The 25,117-nt window shown below is 45.6% G+C and overlaps 2 protein-coding genes across 6 annotated transcripts in view; one reads left to right on the top strand and one right to left on the bottom strand.

The window, feature by feature from the left end:
- The window catches only part of FAM234B (family with sequence similarity 234 member B), a 39,460-nt gene extending 36,493 nt beyond the window's left edge, over positions 1–2,967 (top strand). The window contains exon 13 of the mRNA XM_055280578.2: positions 109–2,967. Within this exon, the coding sequence (XP_055136553.1) occupies positions 109–114 (6 nt within the window). The 3' untranslated portion in view covers positions 115–2,967. The remainder of the gene's footprint in view (positions 1–108) is intronic.
- Positions 2,968–4,343: 1,376 nt separating this feature from the next.
- Positions 4,344–23,488, bottom strand: GSG1 (germ cell associated 1). Of its 5 annotated transcripts, none has more exons than XM_055280579.2 (7): positions 23,271–23,483; positions 10,033–10,351; positions 8,729–8,869; positions 8,381–8,428; positions 7,422–7,574; positions 6,662–6,773; positions 4,344–4,762 (listed from the first exon to the last, which is right to left on the bottom strand). In XM_055280579.2, the coding sequence occupies exons 1-7, from the start codon at positions 23,316–23,318 to the stop codon at positions 4,420–4,422; spliced, it is 1,164 nt and encodes a 387-aa protein (XP_055136554.2). In that variant the 5' UTR covers positions 23,319–23,483; the 3' UTR covers positions 4,344–4,419. The 5 variants fall into 5 exon arrangements, with proteins under 5 accessions (XP_055136554.2, XP_055136555.2, XP_055136556.2 ...); XM_055280580.2 differs by having other exon boundaries at positions 6,662–6,800; positions 8,729–8,797; positions 23,271–23,482; XM_055280581.2 differs by having other exon boundaries at positions 8,729–8,797; positions 23,271–23,482.
- Positions 23,489–25,117: the final 1,629 nt, after the last annotated feature.

The following is a 25,117-nucleotide window of genomic DNA, read 5'->3' as shown; positions in this document are numbered from 1 at the left end:
AAAAGGACAGGAAAATAGAGGAATATTCTGACCTTTAGTTTTCCTGCTTTTCTTTGAACATCTCTACCATGAAAAACAATAAAGTCACTGATAACTCTTTTTCCATAGATCTAATCTGATGGAATCTTCAGTTGCAGAAGAAGTGAACAGAGTGGATACCCTCTCTACTCTCCTGTCACTGTAAAATCAGTTCTATGGAGAGAAGACTTCTTCATCCTCATTTACCACCTCCCTGATGGTTGCAAAGGCTTGGGAAGGCATGTTGGAGTCTTTGACAGCAGCATGATCTATTTGGCTGGGGCGTCTTACACCTACCTTTTCATTCCCTGCATTAACCCCCTCTAGGAACTCTGTGTGGATCATGTGGAAATGTGAATCTCTTAAGTATTTAATTTTTTTGGTATGTCTAATTTATGAAGTCTTGCTGGGAAAGCCAGTGAAGTCTATGACTAGGAAACATTTTGTTGTACGTGTGTATTTTTTAGTGTTGTGGTGAAGTTATTTTCCAGGTATGTCCTAAGCTTCAGGGATCCAGTTTCTTGTCCTTCTGAAATATATCTGATTTGTTTGGTCATTTTGAGACTTCCAGATGCCCTACCTCTGATTTTGAGGGCCACTTATTTCTCTCCTTATTCTTTCCCACCTGTACCTTGGCTACTTCAAAATTGTAGACAGAGTGAGAAAGATTTATAGTGGAAGACTGAGTTAGCCATCCAAGCATTTTCATCTCTTTTGTTTTATATCCTATTTCCTTAGATTTTCCATCCGTGTCTATTAAGTGACCACAAGAATAACTATATTGCTATCACAAGGGGAGCAAGAGGATGTAGTCTCAGTGACCCATCTCTGACCAAGTCCACATATTGTGTTATATGTGGCTCTGATGGTTCTGCCAGTCATGATCTTTTTTCTGTGGCGACATCAGAAGTGTATGTTTGCATGCTGTCTTCAATTTAGAAGAGAACTGGAAGTCAGGAGCCTTTGATGTCCTTATCCTGCTGTATCTCTTCTCTGCATCTTTTTCTATAGGGCATCCTCCTTAACTCCCCTCACTCTGCTTTCTCTTCTATTCAGGGATATGTTTCTGGACTTTTGCTTCTGCTACTTGAGTCCAGGATGCAACCATTTTGTCCTGCATCTCTCCTTTCCTGTAGAGCCTTTGAAGCATTGTATTTTGGGAAAATTCTTCTGTAAATACTATAACTTTTATAAATGGTTAAGTTATTTAGAATTATCTCCAGTGCTTACTTCCTTCTTCTGTATAAATCTGCTACTTCAATTAAGTTCTTCTCTAAACTTTTAGGTCATTGTTTATATAGCAGAAAATTCAATGTTAGCGGATAGAAAACTGCTTCTTGAATAACCTTGATAGGTCATCCCTGAGTGCAACTCAGGTTCTCTCTTTATCTGGGCTTGTATCTTTTTGTTTTTTTTTTTTTTGAGACAGAGTTTTGCTCTTGTTGCCCAGGCTGGAGTGCAATGGTGCAATCTCAGCTCACTGCAACCTTCGCCTCCTGGATTCAAGTGATTCTCCAGCCTTAGCCTCCCAAGTAGCTGGGACTACAGGTGCCCGCTACCACACCTGGCTAATTTTTTTTTTTTTTTTTTTTTTTTGTATTTTTAGTAGAGACGGGGTTTCACCATGTTGGCCAGGCTGGTCATGAACTCCTGACCTCAGATGATCCACCCGCCTCTGCCTCCCAAAGTGCTGGGATTACAGGCGTGAGCCACCATGCCTGGCTGGGCTTGTATCTTTTAGCTTGTGTTAGTAAAAGGATTCTAGAAAATTATGAAGTCCAGATTTAAAGGGATCTCTGTTAATTACCCACTGACAGGCATTATGACCTAACAGGAGGTTGATAGCAGTAGATCCAAACAGACATGTTTCCTGGCCTGCAGACTGGCCTTATCAGGTTTCTGGGTGCCTCTGCCTTAAGATCCTGAAGGCAAATTTTGTTTCAACAGTTTGGAAGTCATCTGTGGGTCCAGCTTGACTTTGGAGGATTAAGAAGATTAAGAATATGGAAATGATTCCAGATAATATTCCATGGTGTGTATGTGCCACATTTTCTTAATCCAGTCTATCACTGATGGATTTGAATCTACTTGAGTTTAAGGGCCTGGGACCTAGTTTGGTTTCATATAGAATTTGAAGGATTAATTTGTAGGCAGCTGAATACCCAAAACTTGGGTGGTGGTCCTGTGGTCTGGCTGAGCTGTCCAGGCATAACCTGGTTCTCTGTCATGTTAAGGCTTTCTGGGAAGCCAGCCACTCTATGCAGGAGTGAAACATGAAGTTGTTTCCTGAGGACCTGTTTTGGTGGGATTGTTTGGGCAGGGGACTGTGTTTATGCAGGGCAAATCCCAGAAAGAGATGAGAGGAAGCTAGAGAAACTTAATGTACCTGAATTCTTCATGGTGTATTTACAAACTTAACATAGATTCTTTTGACTATGATAAGTTTGAGTCTCTCCTTGCCAAACAACATTATAAGTTTGGTTTTCTTCTTCCTCTTGCAGCCGGTACAGAAAGGTGTAAGTGGTGGCTGAAAATTGAGGAAGCTTCATCTGACCAATGTGGGTGCTGGTTTCTTGTGAAATGTGTCCCTAAGCCTCCTTCTCCTTGCAGGCAGCCACCCACCCAGGTGTCTAAGATAGGACGTGCTCCTTTCTTTCTTTAATCCCATCCTGAGGTTGCCGGCAAAGCCAATATGACCACTACTGAGAAATAGTAATGACTTCTACAAATGCAAGGGTCTTACCCTCCTCTTTCCCTTAAACACCCTCCCTTTTCCTTAGACCCCGTTTTTGCCATCCCCCAAATGTGTGGTATGGTGAAACTAATCCCCCGAATGTGAATTGCTATCCTTATTGCCCTTATTAAAGAAGAGCCAGCTGGTATATTGTCAGGAAGCACTATTTAAAATGTGAACTGTTACAGAGTAAATAAATAAATACTCTACGGGAATATACTTGTGTGCCATTCTCATTCGTCTTAGTCATCAAGGATGGTTTGTTTCCCCATATGGAAAAGAGGACAGGCAAGTAGATGGGTGGCATTCTTTTTTTTTTTTTTAATTTAAGTTCTAGGGTACATGTGCACAATGTGCAGGTTTGTTACATAGGTATACATGTGCCATGTTGGTGTGCTGCACCCGTTAACTCGTCATTTACATTAGGTATATCTCCTAATGCTATCCCTCCCCCCTCCCCCCACCCCATGACAGGCCTGGTGTGTGATGTTCCCCACCCTGTGTCCAAGTGTTTTTATTGTTCAGTTCCCACCTGTGAGTGAGAACATGCGGTGTTTGGTTTTCTATCCTTGTGATAGTTTGCTCAGAATGATGGTTTCCAGCTTCATCCATGTCCCACAAAGGACATGAACTTATCTTTTTTTATGGCTGCATAGTATTCCATGGTGTGTATGTGCCACATTTTCTTAATCCAATTCTATCACTGATGGACATTTGGGTTGGTTCCAAGTCTTTGCTATTATAAATAGTGCCGCAATAAACATACGTGTGCATGTGTCTTTATAGCAGCATGATTTGTAATCCTTTGGGTATCTACCCAGTAATGGGATGGCTGGGTCAAATGGTATTTCTAGTTCTAGATCCTTGAGGAATTGGATAGATGGCACTCTTTATGGAGGAAATAATAGGGTACATTTCTCAGAAGAGATGAAAAGGTGGGATCCAGAGAGGAGCCTATGCCCCCTTGTTCACTGGGAAGTCCCTGGTATGACTGTCCAGAAGGGAACCACAGTCCCATCTGAATAGCCTTGGTGGGCTATTTATAGAAGTGACCCTGACCCTGTGTGCTGTTGGTGCCTTCTCATGTTAAACCACTCTCCTAAGGGCTCCTGGGACAATATTTAATAACACTTTTACTGGGTACCTACTGTGTGTATGCAGGACACTGTCCCAGGCAGTGTGGAGGACCTCTGTGCTATATGATAAAGCACTCGGGTGCTTCTGTCTTCCCATCTGTGACTTCCAGAACAATTCGCGTGTACCATGGAAAGTTGAGCCATAGTCAAACTACCGCTAATTTGCTCTCCTCCATTTCTCCAATTTCCAGACCAATAACTAGATGTATCAGACCCTTAAGGTCAGGAAGTGTATTTTACTCCTCTTTTTATCTCCACAGTGTAGCCCAGAATCTGGCACAGAAACTATCAGTAAAGAAGGGAATTCTGGATGTGTAAGATGTGGGGTGGGTGAAATAAGATGGAGCTGTAGAGGAAAAGAGAGCAGTGGCACCCAGGAATCCCTTAGGACTTAAAGATAACCTTATTCATAGCCTTATTCATAGCCTCTAAAAACCATGCTCAGGAGACAGACGTTGGCTTAAGCACATGTTGATAATCAGCAGACGTGTAAGGTAGGGCTCAAGCCTACTCCCCAAACCCGCTTAACTCCTAACACTGCTCTTCCTCTACAGATGATCTAACTGCTTCTTTCAGCTCCTGGCTGGCCCCTCGTTGAAATCCCTTGTTCCGCAGCTCGGAGTAGAAGTCGACTCCCTCAGAGACAGAGTGGATGGGCTGATTATGATACTGGTGGTAGCTGGTCAAAGGACCCGCGGTGGGGGCTGCACTTGACAGCTGCCGAGGGAAACACTGGTGGTGATGTGGTAGGCAGTTCGGGTTTTCCTTGAAGCTCTTACTATGCTTGCACTTGAACTCCAGCACCATCCTGGTGTACGTGTTGAAGGTGGTGACAGCCGATGCCATGCAGCAGGTGAAGGAGAGCCAGGCCATGCTAGGGACAAAAGCACAAAAAGATTGGACAGTAAGAACAGGATTTTCTTGAGAGAAAAATGCCATGACCTCTTCCTACTAGTGGACTAGCTTAATACCTTGTGGGGATTTAGGGACTTTCCACCATGTTTCAGGTAAAGAACTGTGGGAAGAGAACTTACCGGTTTCTAAAAAGAGAATGACTCATGTAGTCATAGTATCAGACAAGGAGCTTAATGGATTTGTTTTCACTGAATTGTTGAGTTGTTGGTGCCATGCCCTTTTCTATCTGGTGTGCCTATTTTGTGTGTGTGTCTGTGCATATTTGGACTCCTGTTTCCCAAGCTGCATTGACCCTTGTAAAATCTCCAAGATTCCCCAGGCCTGAAGCTGAGCTGTATGCAGTGGACATAACCTACTGCATATCCTCCCTCTCCCACCTCAACACACACACACACGCCCTGCCAAAGATGTCCCCCGGCTCAGATGCTGGGAGGAATCATCCCTCTTCCATCTTCCTTTGTTTTGAACTTAGCAGTCTTAGGGTCCACAAAGTTGAGCCTCTGAAAGTCATTCAGGAAAACATTCACTACAAATCAGGAGGTATTATAGGTTGTACTAGTGGAATTTGCTTCATATGGAAACAGTGTGGTTTTGGCTTAAGGGAGTTTGTAATGGATGGGAGAGGAGCTGGAGATTAAGAGAATGTGGATGGATTCAAGAAAGGAAAAGAAGACACTAGGGAACCATATTAAACACATTCCTGAAAACTTGGAAAGTCAAATCCCTAAATCTCCCTGTGGTTCTGGGAAGCTCAGGAAACAGGAAGTTTTGTGAGGTTAGGGAGAGATTTCATGAGGCCAAGTGATGGTTAAAGCCAGGTCGCAGGCGGGCCCTGTGTGTTCATATCTGCTGCCTCTGACAAATGCAGTAGGTTCAGTCTGGGATGCTTCTGGGAGTTGATTGATGGGCGTTGCCTAGCCTGAGCTCCACAGCCGTTAATGCCAAGAATGGCCTGAAGACAGACAAAAGGTGAGAAATGCTGGATCTGGGAACTGCATTGAGCTCATGCCCTGGCTGGTGTAGTAGACTCAGACTCCCAAATTATTAGCACAGATTGTACCACAGGAAAGGGGATAGGGCCTCACAACAGACGTGCAGGCTTCCTTCCCCAAATGGAAACTTGAGCCCATCACTGTGTCTTTTCAGTGCTCTCAAAGTACTTAGCACTTAGACAGTAAATATCAGTACAAGTTGGCAACTTGCTGTGAATAAAGAGTGCTCCTTAAGGGAGAAAGTAAGAGCTCTCAAAGATAATGTTTAACTTGTATGTGATGCTTTGTGATGGTTGCTGTCGCCCTCTTTTTAAGAGAACTCTAAAATGACTGACCCCTTAATTCTTTAAGGGTTAGAGAATGACTGTGGTAGTGAAGTTTTATTTCCAATATGGTTCAGTAGAAAAAGAATGGATATAGAAGGAAGTGAAGAGGAGAGGAGTAAGCCATTTACAGAGAATGCAGTTCAATCCAAATTTCAAAGCAATTTCTCTATTTCTCTGTTCTCTAATACCTTGAATCATTTAAAAAAAAAAAAAGCACATTTCCATAAGGCCTACAGAATCAGTCTTGTTTCCCCAGGGTGACAAATATACCAGGTGAAGAGGCAACTGCCACAGCTGATGAGCAGGAAAACTGGACAAAATAACATCCTCCCAAGACACACTCGAGGAATCCTCCCTGTACTCCCTCAGAAGGCAGGGAAGAATGGATGTGTCCTGATGATGCAGCCCTGTGTGGTTGACAGGCTCGGGATGAGGGATGAAGAGAAGGCAGGGCTTCACCGAATAAGCATCTAGCTGAGGGCAGAAAATCTCATGAAGGTTGGCTGGGGCTACAAAGGTTCAGGAGATGACAGCACTTACTAGAAGGCCCAGCCATAATTCCAAACATGTGGTCTCCAGTCTTCCGGACCCAAGTTGGCAGTCGCCTGGAAGACTTGTGAATACATCATGTGGGCCACCATCCCCAAGAGACCTACGGAGGAAAGAGGAAGGCAGAGTCCTTAGAGAAAGGCTTTCATGCCATCTGCCAGGAGTACGATTTTGGATCACCCTTCTTGCAGTCAGGCGCAGCCTCTGTTGGAGTAGCCCATTACCCCATGCCACCACATTTCCCGAAGACTAATTCACAATGGGGGCTTCTCCTTAAATGCACATCTTTGCAATAGGTGACCCCAGACTGTAGGCTGAGAGCTATGGAAAAAGTCTCTGAGTCAAGGCTGCACCCAAGGCCACTGCACCCCACCCCTACTCCTTCCCACCCACACCCCAGTGTTGGCTTAATTCTTCATCTTATATGTGCATCTCTCACTTTTTCCAATGGAGACCGGTCTTGAAAAGCTGTGTATATGTCACAGCTGAAAAGTAACCCAAACAATAGATTTTACCTATTGAGAAAGCTTGCAAATAAAGGAACCTAGAGGTAAATCATTTTGTAAAGTACATGGTGATCCAATATACAATTTCGTATGTTACTTCAATTTAAAATTAAAGATGCCTACCTCCATTCTTTATACTGCGTTTGGGCTCCTTCTCCCCTTCAGGGCAAAGACTCAAGCCCTCCAGCTAGGACTTCAAAAGTGGCCAGGGCCAACCACCCTCTCCCACTCCAGGAGCAACTCACCTGACAGGACAGAGGAAACAGCAGCAAAGGCGCTCAGTTTGAGCCCACAGGCAGGGTTCCCAGTGAGCAGCAAGTCTGTTAGTAGCAGGAGGAAGCTGATGAATTGAAGTCCGATGTAGGTGATCTGCGTTCCCAGGGATAACCATAGGATTTCTGCCAGAAACCAGAGGAAGAGGGAGCGCTCACCCTGACAGTTAAAAAACTGAACAAGCGGTGAGCATAGGATGCCTATTAGGAGTTAAGACCCTAGCTGCATCCGAGAAGGCGAGAACGAGGCACAGCTGAAACCAGGGAGGAACATTACTTCATTTCTAGTCCTTTGACGTCACTCACAGCTCCCACTCCATAACCAATATATACCCAAGTAAGCTTGACTGACTGTAAATACTGTTGGGGAGATTTGAGAAGAAATCATCGAATTTTCATAAATCCTGCAGGGAACTAATGTTGCTCTAGTTATCATTTTTTGTCTTTCTTTTTCCTCATTTAATTTTGGGATGGTTCCCTCCCTGCCTCCCTTCTTCACTCCTTTCCTTTCATTTTACCAAATAATAATAATAATAGTGGAGAAAAAGGAGGAAAAAGCTAAGCCTTCCTACAGGGTTACTTGGCAACAAGAGTAGGTTAGCGCTGTTGGTGGTTTTCTATTTGTGAATGGTATTTATCCCTGCTGTTCCATTTTTGCATTCCTGCATGTGAATGAAAGTCAGCTCAAAGAGGAATTTGTGTCACCCTGTGGGGCTCAGAAAAGTGGGAGATCACAGTGCAATTTAGATCCAGAGAGGCCCAAGTCAGTGGTAACTACTGTAAATTCCTTATCAGACACATACTTCCCACAAAGCCCCAAGGGAGGGGAGGGGCGGGGAGGGAAGCCTTCTCCATCAACCGCTTCCCTCCAAATCGGAGAGGGGGGTGACATGGACCTTGCAACGTGGCAAATTCCAGTAGTCCTTTCTCACCTCTCTCGGTTGGTGGTGTAAGTTCAATGAAACTTCGGCACCTCTCCCCTGAAACATACAAGGTACAACGTCATGGAGCTACTCCCTGGGATGATTGGAATGAAAACCTTCCCCACCCCATAACTGGCACTGCTCCCTCTGCTCTGACAGCACCTGCCCCGCATAGAGCAGGAAAGCAGGAAAGAATGCCTGGGTGAATGAATGGCACAGCCAAGAGTCAGCCCAGGTGAATTTCTCTCTCTTCAATCTCTGATAATGCAGAAGATGTTTCACTGAGAGCACCTACATAGCTTAATGTTCCCATTTCCCGTGTCCAGAAGAGTTAATGATCTTAGTGTTAACTAATACCTTTTGCTGCCGCTGTACCACTGGACCGAAGGGCTCTAAATTGTTTCCAGGACTGGGGATGGAGCAGTGCTAAGTGGCACAATAATAAATATAAATGTAAATACACACATTTTTTAAATTCCTCTTCCATCTCCCCTTTAGCTCAGATAGGGAGAAGTAGCAGACATCAAATTGTTCATGATTCTGGGCATTAGAAAAGCTTCACTACCAGGTGCTTTCTTCCCAGGCCACAGAGTCACCTTTCAGTGCTCTTGGGCAGGGAAGAGGAGGTGTCTTCAGCTCATTCCTCCAAACCTGAGGAACACACATCCACCAGCGCCTGCCTGCTTTGCTAGTGCGCACTGAGGGGCAGGAGACCTGGCAGATCTGCCTTCAGCTCCTTGAGGGCTCTCTTACGTGATCTAGTTACCCTGGCTGGCTGGCTTCGGTTCCCCCACTTTTAAATGGTAGCGGTAATACTCAGAATGAGAAAACACTGTGGGGCCAGGAAGAGGCTGTAAGATGATCTGCTGTGATGCTTTCATCTCACAAATGAGCAAATCAAGGCCTATAGAAACGAAGTTATAGGCTGGGCATGGTGGCTCATGCCTGTAATCTCAGCACTTTGGGAGGCCGAGGTGGGCAGATCACCTGAGGTCGGGAGTTCGAGACCAGCCTGACCAACATGGAGAAACCCTGTCTCTGCTAAAAATACAAAATTAGCTGGGTATGGTGGCACATGCCTGTAATCCCAGCTACTTGGGAGGCTGAGGCAATAGAATCGCTTGAACCTGCAAGGCGGAGGTTGTGGTGAGCCAAGATCACACCATTGCACTCCAGCCTGAGCAACAAGAGCGAAACTCCATCTCAAAAAAAAGAAAAAAAAATGAAGTTATTTGTATGAGGTCACGGTTGAGCAGAGCTAGGGCTTTCCTACAATATTCCTCTCCGTTCGTTTTGTTTCTAAACAGCAATTCTAGCTCCCTAGACCGGAAATTCTCATAATGTGAAAGGTCTAAATGAAGCTTTTAAGGTTAATTCTATTTATAACATGCTATTTTGAACCAATAAGTCTACTACAGAGGGAGGAAGTGAAAAGCCAGAGGACTTTCAACCTTATTAAAAGGGGCTCCTATAGAGAAGGACACTGGACAGAGGTGGAAGGTTCTGTGCTGGGAGAAGAGAGTGAGGCCCACTGGGGTGTGGGCAGTGCTGCACTTCCAGGGCAACCCCAGCCCTAAGCGGGCCTACCTGATTTCCATACCTGCATTAGATCCCTTGCCCGCCCTGACCCTGTTGCTCTTATATCCCAGAATGTAGGCTACCTGGTTCTTCCACAGTTTCCTCACAGGATAGCCACATGCCACTCCGGAAGCTCCGGAAGGAGAACCGGTCATCCCCAGTCTCCCAGTTGTATTGTACCACCTCCTGGGTGGATGTGTTGGTGGTGTCTCCATCCAGGGACACCGGCATGTCAAAGCACTTGGCTGCCAGACCTTTCTCGCACAGGGGCTTGGGCACCTTCTGTGTACCCACAAACCAGTAGTTGCTGAGCAGGGATGTTGTGGAGAAGCTGAGTGATAGCATGCTGAGGATGGCAGACAGGAGTGTCCGCTGGCCAGAGAAGGCCTTCGCGAGCTCCATCTGTAATAGATAAGCACAAGTGGAAGGGAAGGGAGCAGGAGAGCTTGACTCAGAGCCGCCTCGGAGATGTGGCCATCCTTCCCTGTGCTCCCTCCGCTCAAGCCATACTCCTCCAAGGCGGATAGGCACAACCCGCCTCTGACAGTTTTCTCCAGGGGCCGCGTGGAAGCCCGGCTTCAGGAGTGGTGTGCAGCAAGCACCCGGAGGGTGTCAGAAAACCATACGCCCAAATGGGGGCCTCAGAAGCAACTCTCTCTGACCTTCTCCTGTCCTCCTGTCTCAGTCCCACTCTTTCCCAAGGCTAGCCACAGAAACTAGAATCCCTCCTTCTCAAGGTGGGTTGTAGAAACCGGAGCCCCTTTCCCCAGAGCCAGCCATAAAACTTAAAAATATTACTCTAACTCCCTCTGCCTTCCTGTGTCCAAACTGGCCCTGAAGAAGTTATCTGGCCTAGCCTGTGTGACTGTAGGTCATAAGACTCCCATTCCAGAGAGGGTCCTGCCCCACACCCAGAAGGAAGAAATGCACGTTCAGAGAGGCCAAAGAGAAGCAGGCATTGCTGGGCTCCCCACTCAGTCTATTGATGTTATTAAATCAGGCCAGATGCAGTGGCTCATGCGTGTAATCCTAGCACCGTAATCCCTTCCAGAGGTGGGAGGATTGCTTGAGTTCAGGAATTCATGACCAGCCTGGGTAGCACAGTGAGACCCTGTCTCTATGAAAAAAAAAATTAGCCGGGCATGGTGGCACACGCCTGTAGTCCCACCTACTTTTGAGGCTGAGGTGGGAGGATCACCTGAGCCCAGGAGGTTGAGGCTGCAGTAAGCCATGATCATGCCACTGCACTCCAGTCTGGGCAACAGGGCTATCTGTCTCTAAAAAATAAATAACAGTAAATAAAAAAACAGTAGATCATGCCCTTGATGTCCAATCATATTTCTACGTGACTGTCCATACTTTGTTGAACCTAAGCATAAAAATAGACAATTTTCCCTGCATCTTTGGGTCTTCATTCTGAAGGTTCCCACGTCATGTGAAACTACGATCAAATAAACTTGTATGTTTTTTCTCCTATTAATCTGCCTCTTGTCAGTGATTTTCAGTGAACCTTTGGAGGGCAAAGGGAAAGTTTTCCCCTGGCCTCTACTCAACGCAGGGATGATGCTTCCTTATGTTGAACCTTACACAGATCCAACTACAGAAAAGCGGTGATTTGCATAGATTGAATGACAGGGGCTGGCCTCTGGGCATGATATGCAGCAATACACAGAAGTAGGATAAAGGTGATCCACCAGATAGGACAAATTAGAATGAGAAATGCAGAAGTCAGAATGAATTGGACGTGAACATGTTAAAATCTTCCATTTCTGCCTCAAATGGTGAGAGTGGAATCAACATAGCCTCCAGCTGGCAAATCCTAGGGAGGATGTATGTGTGTGTGTGTGTGTGTGTGTGTGTGTGTGTGTGTGTGTACCTTTATGGTGAGTGCCGTAATGACCCCACCAACAAACAGCAGGGGGATCATTCTGAGTAGCAGTGATGGATCTGCCAGCAGCCACTACCTGGAGTTCTTGGACCAGTAGATTGAGCGAGAGAGAGAGAAGGTGGATTGCTGCAAATTTCATACCACTGCTGGCCAGGCCCTGTCTACTGAAGTCCTGCCCCTTCTGAGGCTCACCCCAAGTCCCAACTGCTTCAGGGAGGTCCCCTAACCAGCACCTTCCATGGAAAGTGAGGCTTGGAAGGGCTTTAAGGACTGTGGTGTGTGCCTTCTTAATAGTACTCTTTTCACATTTATTTTTGGTCATGTCTTATCTTCCCTCCAAGATTTCAAGCTGCCATTAGGTAGCAAACGTGTCTTTGTGATTTTTATCTTTCCCACAGCAACTAGCACAGTATTTTACACATTAGACACTCAATACTAAACTGCTGAGTAAATTGAGAGTGTTCTGAATAAGCATCAGATAGCAATAACCTCAGTCAGAGGATATATAAACTTTTTCTTTTTTTTTTTTTTTTTTTTTCAGACAGAGTGTCACTCTTGTTGCCCAGGCTGGAGTGCAATGGCACAATCTCAGCTCACTGCAACCTCCGCCTCCCGGGTTCAAGAGATTCTCTTGCCTCAGCCTCCCAAGTAGCTGGGATTACAGGCGGCTGCCACCATGCCTGGCTAATTTTTTTTTGTATTTTTAGTAGAGACAGGGTTTCACCATGTTGGCCAGGCTGGTCTTGAACTCCTGATCTCAGGTGATCTGCCCGCCTCGGCCTCCCAAAGTGTTGGGATTACAGGTGTAAGCCACCACGCCTGGCCGGTTATATAAACTTTTAACTTTATATAAAATAATATGAATACATATAAATAATTATATAATTAATAATTGACAAGGCAATTGATAACTTATGGAAAAGTTTTATATAAAGTGTAAACTTTATATAAAAGTTTAGAAAAAGGAATTGGGAGCATTCCAAAGGCTCTTTGTGGTAATCGTTTTTGGCTTTGTCTTCACTGACAGGTAGTAGCACTGACTTGCTGAAGCATTTACTATTTTAACAAAGTGAGCTATTGGTGTCCTCTTCCCTGCGTTACAGATTCCTCTGAAAGGAGTCATAGCAATGAATATTAAACTGGAAGTCTCCAGGGGAAGCAGATGGATGCTTTGGGGCCTGGAGGATAAAAGAGGGCAGTGAACCTACTGGGATGTGGGGCTATTGAAACCTTTGGAGAGGAGATGGGGCTTATGGTTCTGGGAGAGTTAGCAGTCGGGCCCAGCTTCCATCCACTGCCACAGAAACAACAGAGTTTCAAATGTGAAGTGGCTGTGTGGTGCCTGTGTAGGCTGGACACCAGGTTTGGTGTCCACAGAGCCATGGGTAGGGTGTCAGCAGCCAAGCCCTTGGTTGGTGGAGAGGAACCCGGAGGGCCGTGTCTTCCAGCCTGGTGCAGAAGTGTCTGCCTCACAGTGGGGACATAGGGGAGGCTGCCGAAAGAACTGAAGCCCAGGATGGCTCTGGCGGGAGCCCCTACTCTCCATGTCATTTTCAGCCTAAGAGAAGAGGAGGGCAAGCTAAAATATGACTGGTATTAGACTGCCAACTTTGTTGAGTGGTGGCTTGGAGCCAGATTTAATTTGATTTAGAGAAGTAAGTCTCTCACTTTGTGTTAGAGCAGTTTATACAGTTATATTAATGCACACTGAACAGAAAAGAAGCCCATGGTTAGTCGCTGACAGACGCTTCTTAAAGTAAACCTCCTTGAGCTTTCCAAGGGATCCTTCGTATCAGAATTAATCACACTTAAATCTGCTTAGCTTAAGAGCCCTAAATAAAACCATAGCTAAATGGACAGGCCCATAAATTTCCCTCCCTTATCACACCCAGCTTAATATTTCTACATTTAACAGAGAACTTTACCTTAGAAATGAAATGGTTGTTCTTCAGAATTTCCAGGGACTAAGACAGTGCATATCACAAAGTGCTTATTATTTATGGCAATAAGAAATACACAAAGATCATATGTATGTAAAACCAATATATAAAACATGATAAAGACAACTTCTGAAAAGCAATCTGCTAATATGATTTTACTTTTAAAAGCACTCAACAAATTAACTCTGCCAAGAATTGTCAGTTCTTGCAAGACTCTGGGTGACCTTGACTAAGGACAAAAAATCCGCAGCATCTAGGGGGAGGAAAGATTTTCTGTTGCTGGACACTGAAGTCGTATGCTGCCCAGTTCCCCTTTCCTAAAATGTTTTCATCTTGGTTTTAGTTATGAAAATCCTATTGGTTTTAGTCATCATTCTCTTACTGTGAGTCATCCTTCCTAATAATTCTTACACTGCTTGAATAAGAAATGGACTTCCAGGTAAAACATCTTCACTAACTATTCGGTGTAAAGACTGATCTAAAGACAGGCAATTCTAACTTTTGTGACCTCAGCATTCAATTTTCAACAATCATTTTCAGTCTGGTTTGGAAATTTTTCTATTATCACGTCAGATTTTAACTCCACTCTCAATCCATTTCAAGTTATACTTGCAAGATTTTTACTCCACATTCAATCCACTTCAAGTTATATATATTTGCAAGTTATTCTCGGGGTGATTCAGAAATAAGAAAGAATAACGAACCCCATACTAAGATACACCCACTTTGTGGCACCAAGGTGACAACCAATTTAAGGAAGAGGCAATTTGAGAAACAAAGAATAAAAAAGAGCTTGGACTGAAGCTCAAAGAGGTTCCTTCCAGAAGGAGCGTCCACCAGGGAGAGACACAAGGAACCTCATTCAAAAATCATCTTCTTGATATCGAATGATAATCTCATTCGAGAATTTTCAAGAATTATCTCCAACACCTATAGTACCATGCCCTTTGTCACATACTTTACTCCTGTCCCCAAACATGCCTTTTCCTGCTAGGATCCGGATACCTCTTGAATTGGAAGAACAAATCTAATTTTGCAATGGTTTCCATAAAGTGATCCTGAAGAAGTAATGGCCATAAGAACAACTATCTTTGTGTATGCAACAGATCCCATGACAAGGCGACTCTTTACTCTCTAGAAAAGGGACAGAGTGGTTTCTCTAACACTTGGGCCCTTAGATCATTAGGAAGTGCGTAGGCGCCAATGTATAATCAGTAACCCTTACATCAACATATATTAACAGAGTAACCCAGAATTAGCACAGGCTAGGAAGGACAACAGATCGATGAGGTAGGTGCACTTCTTAAAAGAGCCAGGTACAAAATAGCTGTAGACCGCATCCTTTGAGGAATAAGAGGGGAAGCCGGTTACCTTGGCCATGGTCAGCGTCTTGCAGCTTGTCTGGAAGGACCGAAGGATGCCATCTGCACTCCAAGTCCCTTTGGTTTAATGTTGCAAGAATGCAAACTGTCTTCCTACCCTCCTCCCTCTCCTCCTACCCCTCCGCTTCTATCTCATATTCTTTGGAGTGCCTCATGATTAAATGCTGCCTTACAGGGAACACGGGCATTTAATAATTGACAAGGCAATCAGGGCCCAGCTGTTCTGGGAGATTACACCAGAGAGCTTGCCAATGGGGACCTGGGATTAAGCACAAAGACGCAAGGACCTGCAATTTGCAGAGGAAATTTTCTTTAAAAAGTAAATGATGGTTTAGTTTCCACTGCCTGTCATTCCCTAGGTAACTGGTGTGAATGGATTGGGCTTGAATTTATGGCAGACATGAAGATATGGCAGATCACCATCACTGCAGAAGTTTACCTTCCCTCGAGTAGGGTTTCCCTTCCCTTTGAAGAAACTCTGTTCTCTGCAATGTCGGGGCCTCATGGAGCCATGAACAGGAAATAGCTTCCTTGTTCCATGGGTGGTCTCCACCTTCCAGTTCGAACATTAGAATAAGTAGGCCGGGCGCGGTGGCTCACGCTTGTAATCCCAGCACTTTGGGAGGCCGAGGCGGGCGGATCACGAGGTCAGGAGATCGAGACCACGGTGAAACCCCGTCTCTACTAAAAATACAAAAAAATTAGCCGGGCGTGGTGGCGGGCGCCTGTAGTCCCAGCTACTCGGGAGGCTGAGGCAGGAGAATGGCGTGAACCCGGGAGGCGGAGCTTGCAGTGAGCCGAGATTGTGCCACTGCACTCCAGCCTGGGCGACAGAGCGAGACTCCGTCTCAAAAAAAAAAAAAAAGAACATTAGAATAAGTACTGTTGCCGGGCGCAGTGGCTCACGCCTGTAATCCCAGCACTTTGGGAGGCCAAGGCAGGTGGATCACAAGGTCAGGAGATTTAAACCATCCTGCTCACATGGTGAAATCCCGTCTCTACTAAAAACACAAAAAAATTAGCCGGGCGTGGTGGCGGGCGCCTGTAGTCCCAGCTACTCGGGAGGCTGAGGCAGGAGAATAGCATGAACCTGGGAGGTAGAGCTTGCAGTGAGCCGAGACTGCGCCACTGCACTCCAGCCTGGGCAACAGAACGAGAATCTGTCTCAAAAAAAAAAAAAAAAGTACTATTAAGTGTCTCCCTCTACACATGGAATGCTGAGTGAGAATGTTGGCTGGGGATGGGGCAAAGATGCAGATAGAATAGGATTGGAGATCAATGAATTCCAGGATCTGGAATGCCATGGCTATTTACCATTCCTCTCCCAACCTTCAGGCAAAGGAATGACAATATTTTATATTTCAAAAAAGAGTTTCTAAAACATTGAAAAAGTAATCTAACAAACCAGTAAGGAGTCGTTTGCATATCTTCTTGCCACCAGTCAGCCAGAAGTACAAGTTGTTCTTTCTCTCCTCAAAATTGTACAAATAGCTGGGCGCAATGGTTCATGCCTGCAATCCTAGCACTTTGGGAGGCCGAGGCAGGTGGATCACTTGAGGTCAGGAGTTCGAGACCAGCTTGGTCAACTTAGTGACACCCTGTCTCTACTTAAAAATACAAAAAAATTAGCCAGGCATTGTGGCAGGCACCTGTAATCCCAACTACTTGGGAGGCTGAGGCAGGAGAATCTCTTGAACCTGGGAGATGGAGGTTGCAGTGAGCCGAGATTGTGCCACTGCACTCCAACCTGGGCCACAGAACGAGACTCCATGTCAAAAAAAAAAAAAAAAAAAAAGCAAATTAATTTGGACACCAACGTTGAAAGAGATTCTGCCGCTGTTTGTGAGTCCCTAAACCCTGCATGGACTTTCATCCTCCAAGCCTTTGCTGATGCTCTTCCTTCTGCTGGAATGCCTTCAATCTCTTTTTACCTGGTGAACTGCCTGCCTCTTAATGAAATTAGTCTAAAAAGTCATCCACTCTTTGAAAATGTTTCTTTTCTCCCTAGGACAGACAGCTCCCTCCTCATGATCCTGGTCACACTATACCTCTCTTGCAACACTTAATTTTTTTTTTTTAATTTTAGTAGAGACAGGGTCTCACTATGTTGTCCAGGCTGGTCTCGAACTCCTGGGCTCAAGCAATCCTCCCACCTTGGCCTCCCAAAGTGCTGGGATTACAGGCATGAGCCACTGCCCCCGGCCTTCTCACAACACTTTCTATATTCCATTATAACTACTGCATTTGTCTTAAATGTAACTTCCTCAAGGGTCTCACTTTCATTTTAGAGCAGTCGTTCTCAGTTCTGATGGACTACCAGAACAATCTTTGGAAGTTTGGCAAATATGCCGATTCCTGGACCCACCCTGAGATTTCATAGTAGTTCTGGGTGAGGCCCAGGAATTGGTAATTTTAGAAAGTTCTTAATATATACCCAGGGAATTCATGTAAAATGGCACCTGTTCGACTCATTTTGGGCTTACATTTAATAAAACCCTCTGTATCCCACCTGGCCCTTCCTCCCTCTCTTCCAGACTAGCCATGAGGTCATGTTTTTCCCATTCTATATTTGTGCAGTTCGTTTAGGGAATCAAAGGCAGGTTCTTCTGAACTTAATTGTTTGAATTAGTCCACGTTCTAGCCAAATGAGTTGCTTTGGATCCTGCTTTTGTCACCTGTAATGTCTGCTCTCAGACTGATGTTAACAAGCAAATTTGATAAACATGTGCCATGTTCAGGTACATTTTCTGCATCACCCAAACAACCCTTTATTTGTTGTGACAGAACTCACTCTCCTTTGGGAGGAGAAGCAGGAATTTTGTGTTCTTTATTTTTTTTTTTACAGTTGCATTGGCTGTTGGTTTCCTGGCTAGTAGTTTCATCACAACGCTGGGTGGCGCTATCTCCTCATCGTTTCCGCTTCTGTCACGTGCTTCCCCCACCAGTCGGCAAAATGTGGGTGGAGGTGGCTGCTCCTCCCCATAGGATCCTTTTTTTTTTTTTTAATTTGGCATCCTCCGTGCCTGCTAATCTACAGAATGCCGTGTGTCAGCTCTATGGAATTCAGGGCTCAGGCTGAACTCTGGGGCATCCAGCCACTCCCTATAGGAGTCCTGTAGGATTGTTTTCCTGTAGCACTTTTTTTGTGTGTGTGCGGCCAGTTCCAGCTTCAGTGACTCAGTAGATCCTCAAATACTTCCCATGGGAAATACAGCTCCACGGTATCAGAAAATACAGTTAGCCAATGTTTCCTGATGAGTTTTGTGCACATTTTTCTTAATTGTATCTTCATTCCCTTTCCACCCGAGAACAGTGAACAATTATTTTCCCCTCTCTGTGCTTACACCCTTCAAATACTTGCAGACACTTCTCATAGCCCGCTTGAGTCACTGTTTGGCACGGCCTTATGTCTTTGGTTTTTATTGCCTCTGCTCATAAACCGCACCCCCTGTGCCTTAATAGCCTGAAGTTCCCTTCTCCAGGGAAATGGGGATGGGAGTGGCAGACTCTTAAGTGTGTTATATGAGGAGGCTCAGGGGTGGATTTAGAGTGAAGCTAATGAAACTTCAGCTTCCATGTCCCCTACTCACTCCACCTCTTCTAAAACCTTGTTACCTAATTTACACTTGTAATTGTGTACTCCTTTTTCTTAAAGAGGGCCTCCAAAATTATATTATTTTAGGCCTCCACAAAGCCTGGGTCCACCCCTTAGGAAGCTGTGCATTTTGTGTGTGTACTTGGCTGCCTGGCTGCTGAATGTGACCAGTCTTGATCTCCCCCTCCCCAAGGACCCTGGGCCACAACGTCTAATTTCCTCTTTTTGACAAAACATGAGTTTCTCTGCCTGGCCACAAACATCAGAGCCCAGCATCCCACTCACTTCCTTTCATTGTAATTTGGGCATGTTAATATTTTTTTCTTCTCTTTCCTCTCTTAGAACAGAAGAAGTAATTGCTAGTCAATGCAACATAAATATAATTAGGTTCGGTTCAGAAGCTCATGACTCAGCACAGACACGAAGATTCCACACCTAAAAACAGTATTTAGCTCTGGCATGTTGGACTGTGACTATTCCAAGATGACCTCCGCAGGAATATATATGCACGTCACCATTTATGACACCACAAGGCCAACGGTGGGGACTAACCCATATTTGCTGAGGTCCTCAGTCACTGTTCCCTGTACTGGACAAAACCACATTTACTAGGCTGTGCATCAAGAGAAAACAGTGGTGTTGGGACACCTACACATACTTTGTAAATGGGAATGCAATTTATTGTTTTGTGAGTTCACTGCAGGTTAGAGGTGATGAAATGACAAGCGTGAATGCTGAGCCAGAGAGCAGGTTATATACCACACCACTTCTCTAATGCCGAGGCCTGGGGCTAAGGGATCCGGTTATTTTTGTTTGTTTGTTTGATTTTTCTTCATGTCATCCATACTGGCATCTTCCCGGAAAGGTTTGTTTGCCCTCCCTGGCAGGAGTATCTTTGTCCTCCCAGGAGCTAGATTTCTGACCCACGCGCCATTAGCTCCTTTCTGTTACTCAGTAGACAAAGGCTGGAGTCGGGTGTAAATGTTTCGGCTATCACCGGTCTGATGACCATGCATGCCCCTGGCCCTGTTCTCTGCTCCTGCATGTCCTAGCATGTGCCTCTCTCGTGTAACTCATCACATGGCTTGTCTGTCATGCTCATTTGACTTTAAGTTGCTTGATATAGTAGCAGCTATGTTTTATTCATTGTTGATCCTCAGAGCCTAGCAGTGTTTTAACATCTATGAATGAATGAATGAATGAATGAATGAACGAGATTTGTAATGCAAAAAGGCTTATGGATACAATTAGGAATGCTGAGTGAAGATGTGAATAAAGAATGTGTCCAAACAGCCTTCTGTTGCTAAAGGAAACAGGATGCTTCCGGATTCACATATGTAAGAGCAGTGAGAAGCTACAAAGGAAGCCCTGGGTCCACAGGCACACCCTAAGCCTTTCTACGCAGATGCACCCAGAGTTTCATCAAACAGATTCTCTGCCAATCCATTTCCTCTCACCTGTGGAAACATTCCTGCTTTTAAATGAGCAAAGAAAACAGTGATGATCTCATGAAATAGTATATTATTTTTAGTGCACAGAGATCAGGGGACAAACAGATTGCTCAAAAACCAGTGACAGATTGGAAATGTTATGTCCTTTTCCAAGCTGGGTGGTCCCCTACTGATTAGAGCCATTTTGGATGATGTATCTCCAAACTTCTGAGCTTTTGCTGCTCTAACTGCAATGTTTCCATCAGTGCCTGACCTTCTTCTCCTCCTTCGCTGATAAAGACAAAGAAGGTCTTCACACGGGACATTTTCACATTTGTTTCCCAGCCCGGAAGGGAACAGTAATGCCACCAAAATGCCCGTGCTTAGTGTTCAAAATGACTACATCACTGTAGGACACTTAGCTCCGGGATTTATTCTCAGCTGTAACCACGTTTAAGGGGCTACATCACCTCAAATGGTCGCACAATCAAATGACTCTAGTCTTCCTAACGTAGGTCCCGAGTTTTGAGAACACTTCAATTCAGTGGGAAGGACCCTGGAAAAGCGTTTCGGGGCCTCGTTCTCGTCTTTCCCTTTCCGCCTTTTAATGGAATTGTTTGAGGACTTTTGCTAATGCAGTCATTTCCAGGAGAGGAAGCCGCCTTTCTTCCAGGCCCCAAGCAGCTGGAGTGAATCAGAGGGGCAGCCACATCTGCACATCCTGTGGGGCAATCGCTCACGCGCGGGTGACGGCGCCCGCGGGCCTGCTGGGGCCGGGGTCTCTTGGGGACCGCGGGGCGGGGCGGGGGCGTAACGGGTGGGGCCTCTCGGGGGTGCCTGGGCCGCGCCTTCTCCACTTCCGAGCGCTCCCTCCCACCCCGATGAGTAACGCGCCGCCTCCCGTTTACTACGGCGCCCGGTCGCCTAGCAACGGGGCGCGTTGCCGCGGCGACAGGCCGGGCGTGTTTGGCATTGTTTGCGAGGCCCCGCCCCGCGGTCGCCAACTACCCAGGGCTTCCTGACCGGGTGGGGCAGGGGGACCCGGGCTGTTTCTGCCTCTGGGTCTTCCTGCCTCGGTTGAGAACGGTGTCCCGCGGGCCCTCCCAGACAGCAGGGACTGCCAGGGCAGGCCACGGACCCGGCGAGCCGCGGAGGGCGGGGCCACGTGTGTCCGGGAGCTGGGCCGGGGCGCTAGGCCACCTGAAGCGCGGCCCCTCTGCTGCCTGGCGAGGCTGCGCGGGAGGGCGGGAGAGACGGGGTAGTCGGAGGGATTCCTTACACCCAGGCCGGTGGGCCAGGGCTTGGGATGTGTCGGGCTGCTGGGAGTCCAAAGTCAGGCATTTCCCTGCCTCTGCCCCGTAAAACTATGGGTCCCAGGCTCCCGTTCTGAGGGAAGGGGATGTCTGCGTCTCATTGGGAGGACCCGAGGGGCGAGACTTCGCCACCCAGACCCCTCAGCAGATCCGAGTTCTGTTTAGGACCCTATGCACGACGGCACTGAGGATTTTGGTCAAGTTACGTAACCTCCCAGAGGGTTAAATTTACCCTCGGGTAAATGAGGGCAAAGAGTTGGCCTTCTTAGTTCTGTGAAAATCGAAAACAGGTAGAAGTGTGCCTCTAAGCAGAAACGAAGGGGAAGGGGACCTGTGCTACCAGGAGACACCTTGCTAGACCCTTCAGACATCTTCCTTAATCCTCACAACCAGCCTGAAAGAGACGTGGCATCCCCATTCTACAAGTGAGGTTCCGATTCGGAGGGTTTGACTTGCTCAAGGCCACAAAGCTAGTAAATGGTAAAGTCAACATTGGCAATCTTTGAGGACTGTTCACCTGACTCATCACCAGGCTGCCACTCAGTAAAAGCCAAGGCACAGTCACCTTTAACAAAATGTACACATTGCAGGCCAGATTTATGGGACCTCCTGCAGATTGAGGCAATGGATTAAGTGTACTTTATACTTCTCAGGTACATATTAGCAACCAGACGCTCCCATATTCCCTCTGTGTCTCTCCTAGAAAACCACTGATAAAGAACAATAATAAAATTTATTCTAAGCCATGACTGGCTTTTTCTGTTATGTTCACATCCACTTCTTTATCATCTATTCATCTGTTCACTTTGGGCTGCTTCTGAATTAGGGAAGCTGCCTGAGCCCACACTCCAATGACTCTTCAGAACCACCAACTCAGCTCTGCAGTCCCAGAAGTGCCTCTTAAGTTATCCTGTTCTTTCCTTTGAGATCCTAACTTCCAGCTGGTCAACAACACACCACGTTGCTCCCTGTGTTGGAGTGTGTGTATGTACGTGTGTGTGTGTGTATGTGCTAGTTTGCTGGCTAATTGCAAGCTTCATTTTTCTCTCCTGAGAAAGGCAAGATATTTGAGAATGAATACCATTTTTTTTTTAAGTAATCCTTAGAGCTGAAAGTTGGGAGGCTGGTCGTTTCTGAATGTAGGTCAAATGCTAAACAAGCCGCAACTTCTCTGCAGAGTGTGAGAGTCTTCCTGGGTCTGGAAGGATCCCGGAAGACTCTCTTGGATTATCTGAGACCAGAAAGAGCTGGACTGTGTGTTGTCCTTCCCAGTTCCAGATCAGAGCTGGCTTCCAGCAGGACCTTGGGGATGCCCTACTGTTCTCTGGCATAGAGCTTGATGTCTGCTCTTTCAGCTCACTGGGGTTGACACACAGCTCTATTACTGCCACCACTACTGGGCCTTTACCAGGCTCCAGATTTTGGCAACAAGAATAATACAGATGAAAGGAAAAAAGGAGAGGCATAGGGAGCCCTGGGAACAGAGAGGAGAAGGAAGATGATGAGGCAAGGGAAGAAGAAATGGAAGTTTTAATGAAGGAAGATGAAAAGGTAATAGGCCAAGGTAGGGACATACCAGTTTTATCTATGAAAACCGGGCTAAGTAACACATTTTCATTCCATTTTGTAGAACCCTATAGTGCATTTCCAAGCTCTTTACTGTGACCATGTGAAATACATGAAATTGATGAGTTAGTGTAACCTGTGTTACAAATCCAGCAGTAAGTGTATGTATATGAGATGTTCATGAGATTTCAAAATCAATGTACCTACCTCCTGGGTGAGGCAAACATTTTGAGTCAGTTGAGAGGGATCGCTCATTCACTCTTGCAGTGGGAAGACAGAGAAGTTTCAGTTTATCTTCTGTTCTGTCTCAATCAGTTGGATAGAATGAGCGTTTAGCGTGAGGATAAATCAGGTCCCCTCTTGCCAGCAGAGGGGTAAGGTGGTGTATGGTGGATTGGAGAGGATGTCCTGAGGGCAGGACACCAGCCAGGGCAGGGCTGGGTGACCCGTGGTGTTTACTCTGTGATGTCACAACGGCAGTCAGGGGTCTCCCTGTTGCTCCCTCAGCCTCCTCCTCTTTCTAGCCCCAGAAGGATTGGGGGGGTCACGCTGGGTACCTACCAGTGGCTGGATGTCTTCTGAGGTCGTCCAGATCAGTGCTTATCTTATTGTGCATAAGGTTCACCTGGGGAACTTAGTCAAGTGCAGATCCTGAAGGTCTGGGATGGCTCTCACGTGAGTCCAGCCAGACCACACTGAGTTGTGAAACTCTAGACCAGTGCTGTCGAAGCAAAATGCAATGTGGGCAGCATATGTCATTTAAAATTTTCTAGTAGCCACGTTAAAAAAAGTAAATTGGACACACATACTGTGATACAGCAATTATATGTTATACAATACTATGTTTAAAATGTAGCCCTCCCCAAACAATAAAGTTGGGTTTAATGAAAAATATTTTATACTACTTTCATTTTAAAATTAAAATTTAATGAAGTCAAATTACATAAAATTAGAAATTCAGTTGCTCAGTTGCGCTATCCATATCATAAGGGCTCCACAGCCACACATGGCAAGTAGCTACCATATTGGATGGCACAACTCAAGGCCATTCCCTGAAAAGGTAACAATGTACAGAAATTACCATTCTAAAGGACTAGTATCTGGAAACCCAGCAAACATTCACTAACATCATTTTAATGAATACATAATTAGTGTTTGGGGACTGTTAATATGGAGGCATAACTCTCGGAGACTGGAAGAGGGCTTCACCCAGGATTCCAGCTAACAGTCTGGATGGGGCCCTCTGCCCTGTGAAACCTGTCACACTCAGTCCTTCTCTGAGCTTTTGCCAGGGTTCCCCTCACTGGGATCCCTTCCTCCTCCTTGCTGCCCTGCCTAAATCTTATACAACCTCAGGGCACGTGATTCCAGTCTCACTACCTTGTGGCTCTAGCCCTCCTTACTCCCCATTTCCTCTGTGCTCATACAGCATGCCTGCTTTGCTTTTGGTGTGTTAGTCTGTTTCTCTCATGAAATTCTAAGCTGCTTGAGGACAGAATCTGCTTTTTGACTTCTATCACGCTTAATATAGTGCCAAGGGCATAGTAGCTGCTCAAGAAATATTTATTATTTTATTTAATGACCTAAACTACCTAAGGAAGTATCTAAGAGAGAACATCGGATCTTGAAGTGCCAATAACTTGACCAATGGAACAACATGCCTTATTTTTGGCACATCTTAACTTGATCAAGATGTCCGTTATAAGTTAATTTATAAATTTAATGCAAATAAACATGAATATTTTTAAAGACCAACACAAGTTGATATTAAAGTTCACATGGGAAAAAAATACACAAGACTAGCTAGGAAAACCCTGAAAAGGAAGAGCTCTGAGGTGGTGCTAGCCCTAATAGATATAAAGCGTACTACAAAGCCTCTGTGATTAAAACAACATGGCACATGTATACATATGTAACAAACCTGCACGTTGTGCACATGTACCTTAGAATTTAAAGTATATATATATAAAAAAAAAAAACCCAAAAAACAATGTGGTACTGGCGCATGACTAGACAAATAGGCCAATGGAAGAGAACAGAAAGTCTAGAGATAA

This window comes from Symphalangus syndactylus, chromosome 5, assembly GCF_028878055.3.
Source record: "Symphalangus syndactylus isolate Jambi chromosome 5, NHGRI_mSymSyn1-v2.1_pri, whole genome shotgun sequence".
NCBI lineage: Eukaryota > Metazoa > Chordata > Mammalia > Primates > Hylobatidae > Symphalangus > Symphalangus syndactylus.
Note: the sequence above shows the minus strand (reverse complement) of the source record. Positions and strands in the feature narration are given on the sequence as shown.